This window comes from Leguminivora glycinivorella, chromosome 26 (genome assembly GCF_023078275.1).
Source record: "Leguminivora glycinivorella isolate SPB_JAAS2020 chromosome 26, LegGlyc_1.1, whole genome shotgun sequence".
NCBI lineage: Eukaryota > Metazoa > Arthropoda > Insecta > Lepidoptera > Tortricidae > Leguminivora > Leguminivora glycinivorella.
In genome coordinates, this window is record NC_062996.1 from 5444222 (window position 1) to 5462255 (window position 18034).

Consider the following 18034-nt stretch of genomic DNA (forward strand, 5'->3'; position numbering starts at 1 on the left):
TCACAATATCCGAGACGATATCGGATTTTCACATTATCCGATCTGATAACGGATGTTCAGAATATCCGATCTAATATCGGATGTTCTCACTACCCGATCCGATATCGGATGTAGGAAGGATTTAAAAGGCAAAAATCGAAAATGGTAAATATCGGGTGTAGGACCGATATCGGATCGCATAATGTGACAACGCTCTTACTCAACCTCCAGAAGGAACATACACTTTGGTAGAGTAATGTATACGTAGCGCTATATGGTGTATGGGGGGGAGGGGTGGGGTGCTGGCGGCTCTACGACACGGCATACACGGAGCGCTACATGGGACTCCCGGCGCGGGCGCCGCACGCCTACACGCGCGCCTCCGTGCTCGCGCACGCGCCTTTCTTCCCGGACCAGTGAGTAGAGCTTTCGCTACGCCGCGTCTTGATGCTGGAACGATATGCCGCCGCCAGTAGTCTTCAGAAGGAAGATACGATTTTGGTTGAGTAATCTATATTTAGTATCCACTGTTCAGGCGTTTAGAGCCAGTTGCAGCTATGCTGCGTGTCAACGCTGAAACGATATGCCGCCGCTATATTATCCAAACAAGCATACGGTCCGCCTGATGGAAAGCGGTCACCATAATCTATGGACGCCTGCAACTATAGGAGTGTCACATGCGCGTTGCCAACCCATTAGAAAGTTGTACACTCCCTTTTGCTGTGTTAAGTACACAACAAAAAGGAGTGTACAAGTTCCAAGGAGGGTTCGGGTTGCCGACGACTCAAGAACAATAGACTGAACAAGTTTGTTACTTAAGTCCTTCCGTCATCAGCACACCGCACCCTCGTTGAGCTCTGGCAGCCTTACTCACCGGCAGGAACATAAGGGTATTTTCTTCCTTTGTTAACTATCTCCTTTTGCTTACAGGGAAGGCCGTTTACTAATAATCCACGGGCTGGCCGACGAAAACGTCCATTTCTGCCACACGGCGGCGCTGCTGTCCGAGTTGGTTCGACTCGGCAAACCTCATCGGGTACAGGTAAGATATAACATACATACATACATACATACAATCACGCCTGTATCCCATGAAGGGGTAAGCAGAGCACATGAAACTTCTCAAGTTTCAGTGCCACTCTTGGCAAATAAGGGGCTGAAAGAAAAAGAAACTGTGACATTGCAGTGATAAGTTGCCAGCCTCTCGCCTACGCCACAATTTGCCCCATATCCCACAGTCGCCTTCTACGACACCCACGAGAAGAAAGGGGGTGGTGAAATTCTTAACCCGTCACCACACGGGATATAACCTAACCTCAAAATTAAAATTTTTGAAAAAACCCCCCGACCCCGACATAGTATACCGATTTTCATGAAACATGGCTAAGAACACTCCCGACTAACTCAGCTTTCAAACAAAAAAAAAACTAAATCTAAATTGGTTCATCCGTTCGGGACCTATGATGCCACAGACAGACAGACAGACAAACAGACAGACAGATACGTCAAACTTATAACACCCCGTCGTTTTTGCGTCGGGGGTTAAAAAATCTATACTAGAGTAATGAATAATACATACATACAATCACGCCTGTATCCCATAAAGGGGTAGGCAGAACACATGAAACTACTACTACTAAAGCTTCAGTGGCTTCAGTGCCACTAATGTAATGAATAATGATTCAAAATAAAACGCAAAAAAAATTATAAAAACAGGAAATGAAAACATTAGGTATTTCGTAATTGATAACATTTCAAAATTGTCAATGTCCCCTTTCTTCCCGTGGGTGTCGTAGAAGGCGACTGTGGGATATGGGTTAAATTGTGGCGTAGGCGAGAGGCTGGCAACCTGTCACTGCAATGTTACAGTTTCGTTTTCTTTCAACCCCTTATTTGCCAAGAGTGGCACTGAAGCTTTAGTTTCATGTGCTCTGCCTACCCCTTTATGGGATACAGGCGTGATTGTATGTTGTATGTATGTCAATGTCCCTAAATCGAAAACCATTTCTAGATATACGCTTGTAGCTCACAAAAATATTTTTTTTTTCCGTATTTTAGTAAAAAATCTTATAAATAGTTTAAAGGGGAAGTGACGTCACATAGCTGATTCAGAGCTGCCACTATAACCAAAAAAATCTTCCTGTTGGGATGTCACTTGAGTTTGACTGTGACACTTACCACCGCTCATAAATAGCTCGTAGTTATTCAATATTTGTTGACAGTGTCAATAGATGTCGCGACGAACGAAGAGTCTAATGCTCACCAATTTTTAGCTAACATTACAATAGTATTAATCAGTATTCTGTTTTCAATTGCTTCTGCTTGTAATATAAGTTGTAAACTCTTCTAATATTAAATTTTTGGCAGACGAGACACTATTGACACCTAGTATCGAGTAGTGGTACTGATAATTCACGCCATTTGAGATTGTCGCTAGATGTCACTACAAATAACCCGCATTTACTGGTGTGGTTATAACTCTTTCCTTACTGATTCCTCTATGCCGTACACATTTTTTAAACCCTGATGCAAAAACGACAGGGTGTTATAAGTTTGACGCGTCTGTCTGTCTGGCTGTGTGTGTGTGTGTGTCTGTCTGTGGCATCGTAGCTCCCGAACGGATGAATGTTCATACTATCCGATCTAATATCGGATGCTCTCACTACCCGATCCGATATCGGATGTAGGAAGGATTTAAAAGGCAAAAATCAAAGATGGCAAAGATGGAATCCGATATCGGGTGTAGGACCGATATCGGATCGCATGATGTGACAACGCTCTTATTGAACCTCCAGAAGGAACATACTTTTGGTAGAGTAATGTACACGTAGCGCTGTATAGTGTATGGGGGGGAGGGGTGGGGTGCTGGCGGCTCCCCCTATTTGAATTAGTTTTTTTTTTGTCTGAAAGTTGAGTAAGTCGGGAGTGTTCTTAGCCATGTTTCATGAAAATCGGTCTACTATTTTCAAAATTTTAATTTTTTTACATTTTTTTTTTTTCAGGTATACCCAGGAGAACGTCACTCGCTCCGCGCGATGCACGCCGCGAAGCACTACGAAGCCACCTTGCTCCACTTCTTACACGAAAACCTGTAAATTGTATTATACACTTAGGATAACTAGCGTAAGAGTCACTGTCGCTTAGACGCGTAGCGCCATCTAGGTTTAACGAACATTCAACAGAAAAGGTTGGCAGCGCCATCTAGTTTAACGAACATTCAAATAGTTTGCCAGTTGTGTCGAGCAACTATGCAATGAGGTAAGAAATGAAATGTTTTATGATGCTCTAATGTGTACTAAAATAGAAAAGCCGTTTGCAAATCTTTTTGTTTGACATATTTAAAAATATTTTAACACTTTCACTACCAAGAACCCGACTGTCGGGCACACCGCTCGTAGAAGCGTAGCCGATTACATGGGTTTCCCTGTATGTAGCGAAAATGTCGTAGCGCCGCGTAGAGCCCGGTTTCGAAAGTGTTAAGCGGGTTACTCACGTATTAAGTCGATATAACGCTCGACATATTTCGATCAATTTCCGAGGATCTTTTCAATATGCGCCGCACTCTCGACGCGTAAAGGCGGATTGCTACTCTTGAGAAAGAGAGAATGTCGTTAATAACTGCGAAGACATATATGTATAACTCCGTATATACAGATAAAGTCTAAGAAAAACACGTACCTCAGTACCATACAGAAAAAGGTACGGTGGCCTAGATGGCATTACACCTTTGGGGTACGCTCAGCTAGATGGCGCTAATATTAATATTTGACGTTTTAAGACATATCAAGCTAAGATCCAAAAGTTTTAAGCCTGTGTCAAGAGATGGCAGTATATGCTCTTTGATTACACATTTTACTTCGACAGTAACTCTCTATAATACTCGATCCTCTTTGATAACTGTCACTAATCTTTGGTCCAAATTTCTAAAAACGCCCTAATACGTGAGTAACCCGCTTAAACTATTTTTAAAAATGTTTTTCTTATGGGAGTTTTATAGTTAAAATTAAAATACATCATCAATTATTACAATATTAAATGAAAATACATAATATTAGAAGGATAAAATTGCAAACCAGAAATTGAAGTTTTAGACTTTGTCTCGCTCACTTATTTTTAGTTATTTGTTTAAAAATGTGTATTTTCTTGTCAGTCTAGCTGTGCTAGTACAAACAGCAACATCCACAGATGTCATATATACCATAGATCAAGCAAATGTATCTACTTAGCGTGTCAAATGAACTCAGTAAAATCCAGTGAGTTGTCCGTCTTTAATCGCAGCTTGCAGCTTTCGGGCGTCAATTTTAGTAAGTTGAAGTCAACAAAACATTAAAAATACCTCGTTACATGATATTTAATTGCAAGAACACAAAAATTATGAACACTCAAAGGGCCTGTGATATATTTAAAATCACAGGCAAGTAACAACTTCAGTGCAAAATCTGACACGCTCGGCCGCCATACAAATAGATGAACTTGTTTCTTCTATCTAAATCTTATTCTGTGATAACAGGGTCTATATTAATTCGCATAACTGAATACTCCTAATATGAATTGGCATACCGTTTATTACGCATAACGTTTAATACGCATATCATTATTTCGCATAACAGATTTCGTATAATGCTAATGCGCATAATGTAGATTGTTATAACGATGAATTGGTATAAGTATAATAAGCATAACTTTGTTTCGTAGAATGTTTAAATGGCATACAAGAAAATTATATTTTCACCACACTAACGGGTAACGGCTTACTTTTCTGTTCGAAAACAGATAGCAAAATTGCATTTTATCCACAAGAGTGCAAAGTAATTTCATACAAATTTTAACTTGATATCTTAAGCTAGCTGATAGAATTTTACCTATAAATGATGATTTTGAATCATAAATATTGAAGAAATCGATGGATTTGATTTAGTTTGATGTTTTATAGTCAGTATTTTGTTCGTGTTGCGGTGGTGAAAAATTTTGTGTTTCAAACTCGGTGGCAATGTTTAACGTGTCGTACGAAGGTTAATGTGCCTTGAAACCCTCGCAACGCTCAAGATTCCACTTTTTGAACCACTTGCTACGTTCGCGGTTCAATATTGAAATCTTCCGCTTGCTCGGGTAATGGCACGCGCGATCTGCGAAAATCTGAACGATGAAATAATATTATTTAAATACTATCCATTTTCAATTTCTTTAGTAAGGTACAGCGGGGCAAATCTAGACTAAAAGGCAATTGTAACTAATCCATTTTTTCCATTATTACACTATTTCCATTATTCCATTATTACATGTACCCACTGAACACGCTTACTACATAACTGGTAGACACTCTATTTTCTGAAAAACACTTATGAAAAACGAAAAAACTTAATAAGTACCTAATGTATAAATAAAATAAAGACTCCTTAACTCAAATAATCTTTTTAATTTAAGATTAGCAGATAAGTTCATAAATGCATGTATGTTTTTTAAAAATAAACAGTTTTTTTTAATAATGCAAACATTGTAAAACATGGAAGAAATTGACCACAGTTACATTTGCCGCCCACTCGAGATTTGCCCCGCTGTACCTTACTTACCCCTATTTTTTCATGCTTAATAAATGAGACAGTATAAAATTAAACACTCAAAATCGAGCGCTCGAAATTGGAAAATCAGCCCCTGATTGATCCAATCGCTTGCTCCATACAGTTAGTAAGTATGGCAATTCATTTTAGGATAATTAAAGTTATACGAAATAATAGTATGCAAATTTCAATTATGCAGATTCATTGTTATGCGAAATAAGAATTATGCATTTTTAATATTATGCTTATTCAATGTTATGAACAATTATGTTATGCCAAATCTGTTATGCGAATTCAAATTATGCGAATTAATGATAGGCGAAATAGAGGGCACCCGTGGCAACACCCTTAACTAACCATCGGTAGACTTTATTTCCTGGTAATAAGGATTACAAATGTGAAATGTACAGCTAACAGTGTTGCCTATGGTACAAACTGTTTTTTTTAATGCTTATGATTTTTAACTATTCAACGTTTTGTAAAGACTCGAAAGTATTGTTAATAAACTAGATTGACAAATAATAAATGAATGGCGAATATAAATGAATTGTAGCACTGCTTATAATATTAGGTGTGATATTTATATTGTGGTATTATCAGAGAATGAGATTGTAAAATCTATATGTTACAAGTGATTTGCAGTTTTAAGTACACAAATAAATGTGTGCATCAGAATGACTGACCAAAGTGGCAGATCGATGTTGGAGTACCATCAGCATTTACTACCTATTTGCTACTATTTACTACCTATATTGACATATTTGCTACCTAAGTTAGAAAAAAGATTTTCCAAAAATAATGTGGGCAGTCATTCTGACGTCAGGATGACTGCCCAAACTGAGTATGTCGAGGTTGGACCCCCTAATTTGCAACAATGTATGTACTATGATTTACTACCTATTTGCTACCTGCACATATATTTTTTTCGGATTTTTTAGGCAAAGAATAACGATTTTATAAGCAAAATAGTTTTTTTGTAGAAATATGTTTCATAGAGTGGGCAGTCGTTCATACTTCAAGTTGGGCCCCCTAATTTGCAACATTCTATGTCCTATGATTTACTACCTTTGCTACCTACATATAATATCTATATATTCTCATTTTATTTTTTTATAAATAAAATCTGAAAACATACATTAATATTATGTAGGTAGGCAAATGGGGCCTTGGGGCCTATATTTATTTCATTTTATTCAATTTTTCATATTTAAAAAAATCTGAAAACATACATATATTATGTAAGTAGGCAAATGGGTAATAGTAAATCATAGGACATAGAATGTTGCAAATTAGGGGGTCCAACTTGAAGTATGAATTACTGCCCACTTTATGAAACACATTTCTACAAAAAAACTATTTTGCTTATAAAATCGTTAATCTTGGCCTAAAAAATCCGAAAAAAATATATGTGAAGGTAGCAAATAGGTAGTAAATCATAGTACATACATTGTTGCAAATTAGGGGGTCCAACCTCGACATACTCAGTTTGGGCAGTCATCCTGACGTCAGAATGACTGCCCACTTTATGGAAGAAATCTCTAAAAATAATACTTTGCTCATAAAATCGTTATTTTTTACCTAAAAAATCTGAAAAAAAATATATGTGTAGGTAGCAAATAGGTAGTAAATCATAGTATATACATTGCTGCAAATTAGGGGGTCCAACCCCGACATACTCAGTTTGGGCAGTCATCCTGACGTCAGAATGACTGCCCACATTATTTTTGGAAAATCTTTTTTTTAACTTAGGTAGCAAATATATCAATATAGGTAGTAAATAGTAGCAAATAGGTAGTAAATGCTGATGGTACTCCAACATCGATCTGCCACTTTGGTCAGTCATTCTGATGCACACAAATAAATAGCATTGTATGCAACCGGCGTTAAGAGGTCAAAAAAGGTGAGTGGCGTGGGTATATTTTGACTCGGTCAAACACCGTTGCATGCAATACTTTTTGTACTCGTCGACTGTAATTTGTCAATTAGGACACCACAGACTAAACTATAAGTGCTAACTTTTCAGTGTTGGATACTCTATGGCAGTTCCGACTCAACTATAATATCTAATTATAGTTGACTTTTAGTTAACTGTAATAATTTCAAAAATAGAACTTCATACAATTTCTATACTAATTTGCGATACCTGGCAAATTTTTCTGCATCTGAAACACATTTTTTTTATTATCTGTTGCGTTATCGGCCAATCAGAGACGGTTATTACAAACAATTGGTTGCTAGGTAATTCGATGTTGATACAACGGTGAACGACGCTATTAACATTAATTTTAACTTGAATGATGATATTTCCGTCCGTTGATGATGAAGATGATGACTCGTAGAAAAAGTATTTAGCTTTTCACTCTCGTACCGTACTATTAGGCCACTCAGCAAGCTTCTTGGCTTAAACATGGTACTCGACTGAAAAGCTTTGTATTATATCACGATAGTATAAAATACTATTTTGTACAACCATATACTTACCTTTTTGTAGAATAACTTTCGTGAAATACACACTGTTTCTTGGATTTTGACGCAAAAAGGCTGATACTTACCTTTTTGTAGAATAACTTTCGTGAAATACACACTGTTTCTTGGATTTTGACGCAAAGGCCTCCCCTCTTTTCCTCCAGTCAAGCCTGTCGCTTGCACTCCCCAGCGCCCCCACGCATTTTATGTATGGTTTTAAAGAGCTATGTACTACCTTTTAAGTGACGAATAACGGACAGCGTTCATGGGTCGACCGGCGGGTCTACCTAGGTATCGCTGGGAAGACAGTGGCGGCAGCTTCTAGTCAGTAACTGGCAAGCTAGATCGCTAGAGCTAGGCTATCAGGATCAGGACAGGTGGCGATCTCTCGTTTCGGAGGCCAAGATTCACTTTGGATCACTCAGCTAAAATAGATAGTGTGGGTACTCCCACTGTATATTCCTGTGTAGCATTCATATTTATAATCTTATTCTCTGATAATAAGGTGTCGTTTACTGTTCGTATAGTGACAATGTAATATTACAAATATATCTAGCGCAAAATATACTAGCTTAAAATGTATTGTAAATATATACATTTATGCAATCACGTCCACGGCTATATTTCGAAATATGTTGCTTCTCTTATATTTTACATAGAAATAGACGCAACGTATTTTTAAATTTTAGGCCATCCATATACCGTTATGTACAAAAATTGAAATTTAATGTAATGTTTTATTTTAACCGTTTTTTTGTGCAACGATTTTGATATCCTTGCAAAGGCGAGTTATTTGTATAGGCGTAGTTATAGTGACATCTAGCGACAATCACGCGTCAAATAGCGTGAATTATCAGTGCCACTCGATACTAGGTGTCAACAGTCTCGTCTGCCAATAAAACAGTTTACTTATATTACAAACAGGAATTGAAAACAAAATACTGATTAATACTATTGTAATATTAGCTAAAAATTGGTGAACATTTGTATAACTATGCCTATACAAATAACTCGCATTTACTGATGTATGGAGTTACAACTCTTCCCTTATACCTCTATGATTGAAATATAAAATGGAAAGGACCTTATATGTTTGAAGCTTTACCCCTTCGCTGACACTACTTCGGCAGCCGAACCACGGCCGCAGAAAATACATACACGTATATGTATTCACAGTGAGAGTACATCGACAGGCGGAGCACTGTCAGCGAAAGTATTAAATAAACCTGCTTCTGTGATGAAACTGATAAAAAAAAAACTATATTTTGATAAAGACGGCCAAGCAAATACTCTGTCACTAGAAAAAGGCGGCAAATATGAAAAATGTAGGGCTTAGCGGTTGTCTTCATAAAACGCGTGCCTTCCTAAACCTTGATCACATCTCGGACACTGGCAATCAAATATATGAACGGGGCGCGTTCCTAGCACACATTCTAAGCTCGTGTAGGTGAACGCGTACCTTGCTTGTATGAGTGAGATATGATAGATAGATAGATAGATAGATAAAAGCTTTATTTGAATGCTGCAATAACACACAATTACAAATGCAACACAGAACAACAAAAAGAGAAGAAGAAAAAAAAAACATACAATTGACTTAAAATTACGTACACAACATTAAAAAAAATGCTTACCAACACTGTGTGCATTGCAGCAAAAACAAAAGGGTTCCGACTCAGCTATACGCTTCACCCTTTCGAGTGAGGCACTGATATTCTGCCGGCACCCAGATCACGTTACAGTTAAATAAATAAAGAAATGTGTATAAATGAAGAAATAGGTTAAGGTAATTTTAAAGTAAGGTGAGAAAACAATTTATGATTATAAATATAATTATATACATTGCTGTGAAATGAAATACAAATTAAAGTGGAAATAATACATACATATACAATTAATGATCAACAAGAATATAGAAAATGTGTAAGTAATACTTGTGTTATAAAGTGTTATAAAGTGCGCAAACGTGCCGTTAAGAATGTACCGTAAAAATAATTATATCCTAAAATCCGCGACCAAAAATCCGTATGGTATCCCTGTTTTTTGTTTCTCCAGTAATATCTTTTTAAAGTGCAATTTGAAAGATTTCTTACTTTTTAGTTGTCTTACAGGTGGAGGGATATCATTCCAGCATTTGGTCGCGAGATATCGGAAACAACCAGTAAATGCGACTGTTCTGTGTGGATACATTTCCAAAAGGCAACGTCGAGTTGACCTAGTACCATGGCGGTTATGAAAAGTTGATGTGGATACTTTGGAAAAGAGATATTCCGGTGATTTATTATTTAAAACGCCAAAAAGTAGACATGCAAGATGGAGATGTCTCCGAGAAGACATATTGAGAATGGACGATTTGTTCAGATACGGAGATATATGGCTTCTTGGAGGTATTGAATAAATAAATCTATAACAAGCATTTTGTACTCTCTGTATCAAGCGGCGAGTCTTTTGTTGCAAGCGTGGTCCATAGACGATATCACCGTAATTTAATTTGGATAGAACCAGCGATTCACACAAAATCATGCGAACGTTCTCATTTAAGAGATTGCGAATCTGGTACAGGATTTTTAAGCGAAAGAAACATGACCTGACCAATTCACCTACGTGTTTCTCGAACCTCAACTGGCTATCAACCACTACACCTAAGTTTCTCGCCTCTTCTACGCGTTCGAGTGAGGAACCATTGATTTTTAAATGAAGATCACAGTTTAAAATACGGAAAATTTGTGTTTTGGTGCCCATAATCATGTACTTGGTCTTAAGAGGGTTCAACAGCAGACAGTTTCTTTCAGCCCAATTGGAGATGTTTACGAGGTCTTCGTTAATTTTAAAAATAGCATTACTAAATTCATTACAACGAGCTGAATAATATAATTGGACGTCATCCGCATATAAATGATATTTGCAATGCTTAATAACGTTAGTTATATCAGCACTATATAAAATGAAAAGTAAAGGACCAAGTATCGATCCTTGAGGGACACCACGATTTACCGGTCTAGAATCAGATATTAACAAAGTGCCGTCTTCTTTGCATATCTTGACTGACTGAGCGCGGCCTTCCAGGTAACTACTGAACCACGAGAGAGACTTTAAATCTACGCCATAGTATTTTAATTTTGAGAGTAATAAGCTAACATTTATGCAATCGAACGCGCGAGAAAAGTCCAACAGCACCAAACAGGTGCCTTTGCCAGAGTCTTGTTCCGAAATAATGTTATCAACAACATCTATCAGGGCAGTCACAGTTCCCATACCCCTACGAAAACCTGACTGTAATTGTGGCAAAATATTGCTACCCTCTACATATTTATATAATTGGTCATAAACAGCTTTTTCCAGAATCTTCGAGAGAAAAGGCAAAATACTTATGGGCCTGAGGTCCTTGATCTCACGTGCATTGTCCACTTTAGGTAAAGGTGTAACCATAGCTGATTTCCACATTGCTGGCACCTGGCCATGCAGTAAAGATCGATTAATGATTGATGTTATCACTCGCAGCGTCCGTGGAAGGGTGAGCAGAACCATGTCCCTACTAATTGCATCTACACCAACTGAATTGGTAGTAATGGAGAGTATATATTTACCTACATCACTCTCATCGACTGGCTTCAAGCTAAACGAGGTACTACCTAATCGTCGAGTTTCAAAGAACATTTGTGTGTTTATATCAACCTTATCATCACCAGGAACATTCAAAAAACTATCGTTGATCAAATTTGGATCGTTGAAATGGCAAGGAAGACAATCTCGTTTATTAGAGTCTGTTAAAACATTTTTTTTAAGATTCTTCCAAAGTGATTTTGAATTATGACAATTTGAATTAATATGGTGATTATAATAGGCTTGTTTTTCAAAATATATACTTTGAGAAACTAGTTTTTTTAATTCACAATAGCTATGTTTGTGGATTTCCGATTTAGACTTACGATATGCAATATGAGCCTCATTACGCTTTTCTATCATAATTTTGATAGTATCAGTGATCCACGGTAGATTGGTGTTACGCCTGATTGTAATTGATTTATTAGGAGCATGTATGTCAAATAAGGTCAGCAGTAACAAATTGAAAGTCTCCACCATGGCATCTACGGAATCGGTTTTTAATACCAGCTCCCAGTCTATTGCCTGCAGATCCCTATCAAACTTCGCCAAGTCAATGTCCTTAATTGGCCTATAAGTGATAGTTCTCGGCGGTGCCTTGGGTCGTTTTATTGCCAAAGTAATCGTTACCATGGCATGACCGAGAGAACCAGTTATATTAGAGACGCATACATTGGTAACAGACGCGTTAGTACAGATAACATCTAGAAGGGTGTCATTATCCACAGAAAAGTGAGTAGGTTCCTTTACTACTTGCTCTAAACTTTGGGAGCTGAGAAAGCATTTAAACTTAGACGTATTACTGTTTGCTGTGTCTAGCACGTTGATGTTAAAGTCACCCATCAAAACAACACGGTCGTGCTTAGAGAAGTATGTTAAAGAGTCTGTAAGGGCATCGAAAAACATGTCAACGTTGACCCAGTTTGGACGATAAGCAGTACCTATTATGTAACTTTGACCGTTAAGGGAAACAGATAGCCACAGTTGTTCTATATTTGCAGCAGGGTGGGTAGAACGCCGCGCGCGCACGGTAGTTTTGATATAGAAGCCTACCCCACCGCCGCGGCCACCGCGCATCGATGTGGGTCGCGGAGCATTTATAAATTTGTATCCGGGGACACGCGGCGCGCGTTGTTCTTGTCCCTGTCTGATCCAAGTCTCACAAATCGCCACTATATCGGCGTCAAACCTGTTCATTGCGACCAAAAAATCATCTTGTCCTGTTGACAACGAGCCCGGGTTGTAAAGAGCTAATTTAAGTAATTTAGTTTTAGGCGTGACTAGGGAAAAAACTAGATAATAGGTGCCTACATGCACACAAAATCAAAACTGTATGTATATCCAATATGGTGTCACGACCCGGTTTCGTTACGTGTGTAATTAAAAATAGTGAGGTGAAATGTTTACTATTAAGGTTAAATATGTGTTCTGTGACGTGGAAAGTGTTTGTGAACGTGTTGAACAAAAAATAAATGACATGCGAATGTGTATATAGGGCTATCATATTTGTTGTTGTTGCAATGCACGCCAGTGAAAAGCACAAAAAGAGATTACATAACATACAAACTATTATTAAGTGAAAAAAAATATATAAAATGCGAACACAAAATACATAAGACAACGGTTGAAATACATGCTTAGTTGATGCTACTGTTATTTCTATATCAGTACAAGTACCTAAATTATATTTATGCCTGAGAGCAAACGTCAAGAGAACCAAAAACACGAGCCAAGTCACTTTCAGTCCTTATGCGATGTCTCGGAGAGTCAGTTCCCGGTCGTTGGCGCAGATAGATCCTGCCATCACGCGTCCACACGTATCGCCAGCCGTGTTGCTCCTTCAGCTGCCGTGCCCTTTGAAATAGCCGTCGATTGAAGGCTGTCAGCCGCTCGTTGACATAGAAGCGGCTACCGGGCCCCGGGAGTCCGGTGCCCTCCGTGGTGGCCCCGCGGCGCACCCGCGCCGCCTGCAGCAGCCGGTCGCGCACGGCGCGGCGCGCCAGCCGCACCACCAGCAGCCGCGGGCGGGCCGGCACGCCCTCCTCCAACAGCGGCGCACGACCCACGCGAGTCGCGTCGACGATATCATGTTCAGACAGCGTGACACCGAGCTTCTGCCCTAAGGTACTCACTATGTGAATTGTATTTTCCCCCGCTTGTTCTGGGACACAAGAGATCTCAAGATCGTTGTGTAGCAGGTCCTGGTCTCGATCATTTAAATCAGTTTTTAGCTGAGCTATTGTCTCTAACAAAGAAGCATCAGTACCATTACCGCTAAGACCGCTAGGAGACGCGGTCTTGGTCTCCAGTGCTTCAATCCGCGCACACAGATTATCAATACGGCTGTCACAGCTGTCCATCCTTGACGACATGCTAGCTAGTTTTGTATGAACAGCCAGAATATTTAAATTCATTTTCCGCATTTCCTCGCGAAGCAAACGGAATTCCCCCACTAATTGCCCAACATCCGGTACGTACGCAGTGTTTGTTGTCGTGTCAAACCTGGTGGAATCGTGATGACTGTCCGTGAATGACATTTCCATGGCTGAGTTGTCAGGTTCATGGGTCACTGTCCTAGGGCGGGCGGCGCCTCGGTGCATTGTTATGTGTTCCATTGCGCTCCGCACCGGTGTGTTGGTGTTGTCCGACCTGGGTTCGGCACTTTTACATTCTATACACTTCCACGTATACTTTTGGTCTATAATAGTTTGTAAATAGTCTAGGGAAACATTTGCACACTCAAGACAATAAGATCGAAGACAGTTACAGCAATTTAAAAAACTTTTGCCGTTTACTGTGTTTAAACATCCAGCACAGCTTGCCATTGCAAAGTGATTTATGTGCGTTGGTGATAACGTCCAGATTTCAATGGCTGTCACTGACAGCGAGATAACGGGCGCGCGAAGATGCTCGCGGCTGATTCGTTGACAGCTCGTCAGCTGACCCGCACAATCGTTGTTTATAAAGTCCAGTTGGATCGACTTTTAACTGTAATTATTCTGTTTAACGTTAACGTTCTCGCACTTAACACTATTTTTTTCATAAATCACTGATGTAAGTCACTTAATTATATACCGTTGAAGTCCGTAAGTCAATTATATACTATTATTTCACGCAAATTTCCCGGAGCGATCGAAAAGTACGTGTGACAGTTATGACGTCTGTCACGTGATATGACAGGTCGACTGTTCGCGTTTTTGACAGGCGGTAAATGTGAGGTAACCAAGAGGGGATGGGCGGCACTTTCAGCGGGGAGTGGGAGTGGCCATACTGTACGATAGTACTCTTTATTATAATATGCCTTGACGATTGCGGAATCATCGATGAGCCATAACACTTAAAATAATGTTGAAAATGTGGGGGCGGTTTATCGTTCATTGAAAATTTGAATTTCGCGCCGTTTTTACTGACAATATTTGCTTGACCGTCTATAGTTAGTGTTTTGAACACGATTCAAGACGCATTTGGTTCTTCGCATTAAAATGGTTAAAATATAACGGAAAATAAAAGCGACTCTGTTGTTATTGAAAATTATATTTTGAAATATAATGATTTGTATGAACTTGGGTCTCAAGTTTATCTCAAAAGGATTATAGATATTGACAGAGATTTTACAGCTTGGCAAAAAATTGTAGAACTCGAACTGTTTTTTTTTATCATAGCAACACTTAGGGTATACACAAAGAGGATCAAGTATTATAGATAATCACTGTCAAAGTAAAATATGTAATCACAGTGCATAGACTGCCATCTCTCGATTTGGACACAAGCTTAAAACATTTAAACCTCAGTTTTGGCAATTTGGCCTATATTTTTAACTTGATATGTGTTAAAATGTCAAATGTTAATATTAGCGCCATCTAGTCGAGCGTCCCCCAAAGGTGTAACGCCATCTAGGCCACCGTACCTTTGTCTATATGGTTCTGAGGTACGTTTTTTTTTTAGACTATAGCTGTCTATACGGAGTTACATGTCTTTGGGTATGCAGAATGGTGCCGCTCACAGATGTAACAAGCGCTTGGCATCCGTTAGCTCGTTGGGTGGACGACATCCGGAAAATTGCGGATCACAACTGGATGAGACTAGCTCAGGACCGGGACAAGCGGCGTACTAGAAGAGAGGCCTATGCTCAGCAGTGGGCGATAAAGGGCTGATATGATGAGGATATGCTGACGCACAGTATAATAAAGAGTACTATCGTACTGTATGGCCACTCCTGCTCCCCGCTGAAAGTGCCGCCCACCCCTCTCGGTTACTCACAGTTACCGCCTGTCAAAAACGCGAACAGTCGACCTGTCATATCTCACTCATACAAGCACAGTACGCGTTCACCTACACGAGCTTAGACTGTGTGCTAGGAACGCGCCTCTTTCATATATTTGATCGCTAGTGTCCGAGGTGTGGCAGAAGTGTCAAAATAGTTGCCACATGCAAAACTGTTTATATAGACGGTGGCGCCCCTATTGTTGTCTAGGTACTCTTTTTTGCCAGGTTGTACGCTATTAATAATTTAATATTATGTAAAAATAACTGTACATCCTGTTTTTTTTTAATTCCATTAACTTTAAGGGAAGATTCTTTAGTTCAAATACAAATACAATTTCTCTAAGAAACTAGCGTCTTAACTTACGGTTATCAACTTATTAAAAAAAATAAAGATAATTACTGAGCACGTGTGTGACAGCCTTTACCAGTTCCTAAATGTTATTGTTTTGACATGTGCCGTCAATCACTTGACACTAACTTGAATGTTATTCAGGGTCTCTCACACTAATAAATTCATGATGATTTTTTTTTTTGTGAATTTAAAAGTGATATACAGGGTGGTTCCTGATAATGAACCTAGCTACGTGTCGAATTTAACGGAAAACAAAAAAAAACACGGTGTATATAAGACTTATGAAATTCACATTGGCCTATACACGCATAGGGTTCTATCTAGAGTTCCTAGCTTCTCTCTAGATTTAAAATACGGCATTAAAAGCAAATCTCTGTCATTTCGAAATCCACGATACTACATCTACAGGTAAAGTTGTTAATGTGTCGTTTCCAGAAAAGGGCTGTAATGTAACCTTTTTCTGGACACGTCACAGAAATATTGTAAATATATGTTATATTAAATATGGAATCGTTTACCTTCAAGATATAGTAGCTAGTCCATTTATGTAGGTAACGATATTTTTTTTGTAACATAATTATGCCTAACGCGTATTATAATTATAGTATTTTATGCAACAGGCGTTTAAAGGAGGTCAAAAAAGACGAGTGGCGTGGGTAACAATTTGAGGCGAAGCCGAAAATTGTTATTGAGACGACACGAGTATTTTTTGACCCAGTTAAACACCGTTGCATACAATACTTTTTCTACGACCATGCACTTAGTTTTTAATAGTTTTCTTGAATAACTTTCGTGAAATTCACACTGCTTCCTGTATTTTGACGCAAAGGTTTGCACTGTCAGCTCAGCTGCCCAAATCGATACTGCGCGCATGCGCGGAAAGCCGGCGGACACTGGCTTTGGGGAATAGATAGACCTTTATGTAGGGTTTTAAAGAACTATGCACGACCGTGTAAATGACGTATAACAGTTCGGGAGTAGAAAAAATACATATAATTATTTGATAATTATAAACAATGAATTTCAAAGTGACAAAAATACTGTCGCAGGTGTGACTTGAATTTGCGTTTGAGATCTTGAATAGGTCTTGGTAGCTCAATTGATAGAGCGCTGGGCTACTATTCAGTAGAACGTAAGTTCAACTCTCATCCAAAACAATAATAAATTGCAGACTTTTCTGTATGTTGAAATGAAATTTATAAAATATCTATGAATTAATGATTTAGTTACAAATATATATTTCGAATGTATTTATGAGCTATTATTTCAAAAAGACTCTGTACTATTATGAATTAATTATAATTATAGAATGAATGTGCTAGTATTTATACCTTGAAGGTACATGTTTCCATAAAATCTAGTATTGATTTGCTTTTTTAAAATAGGTGTTTGTAAAAAATATATGAGAAAATTTTAAAAATCAACATGTCCTTTTTATTAATTGTCATCTGATCCATCATTTTTAACCCCAGACGCAAAAACGTCGGGGTGTTATAAGTTTGACGTGTCTGTCTGTCTGTCTCCTCCTAACCCCGAACGGATGAACCGATTTAGATTTAGTATTTTTTTGCCTGAAAGCTGAGTTAGTCGGGAGTGTTCTTAGCTATGTTTCATGAAAATCGGTCTACTATGTCGCGGTCGGGGTTTTTTTTTTCAAAATTTTAATTTTGTGGTTAGGTTATTAACCCTTAAATGCATGAGCTTGACAGAGATTTCTTCAAATTTGAATTTTGACATGTCAATAGTCAAAAATACATATATAGATCACTATGCATTTAAGGGTTAAGACTAGAGATTGGCCGAAAACGAT

General features: G+C 38.5%; 2 protein-coding genes across 2 annotated transcripts in view; one reads left to right on the forward strand and one right to left on the reverse strand.

Annotated features, from left to right (window-relative positions):
- Positions 1-3326, forward strand: part of LOC125240016 (dipeptidyl peptidase 9) — a 39201-nt gene extending 35875 nt beyond the window's left edge. The window contains exons 18-19 of the mRNA XM_048147832.1: positions 910-1021; positions 2982-3326. Coding sequence (XP_048003789.1) covers positions 910-1021; positions 2982-3074 — 205 coding nt within the window. The 3' untranslated portion in view covers positions 3075-3326. The remainder of the gene's footprint in view (positions 1-909; positions 1022-2981) is intronic.
- A 9968-nt stretch (positions 3327-13294) lies between these two features.
- Positions 13295-13978, reverse strand: LOC125240119. Its single transcript, XM_048147964.1, has one exon. It carries the CDS (start codon positions 13976-13978, stop codon positions 13295-13297), a length of 684 nt encoding a protein of 227 aa, XP_048003921.1.
- Between the last annotated feature and the right edge of the window lie 4056 nt (positions 13979-18034).

What these genes read in the sequence shown, in the direction of transcription:
- LOC125240119 (XM_048147964.1), bottom strand. Translation starts at nt 13,978, where the DNA reads ATGTCGTCAAGGATGGACAGCTGTGACAGCCGTATTGATAATCTGTGT.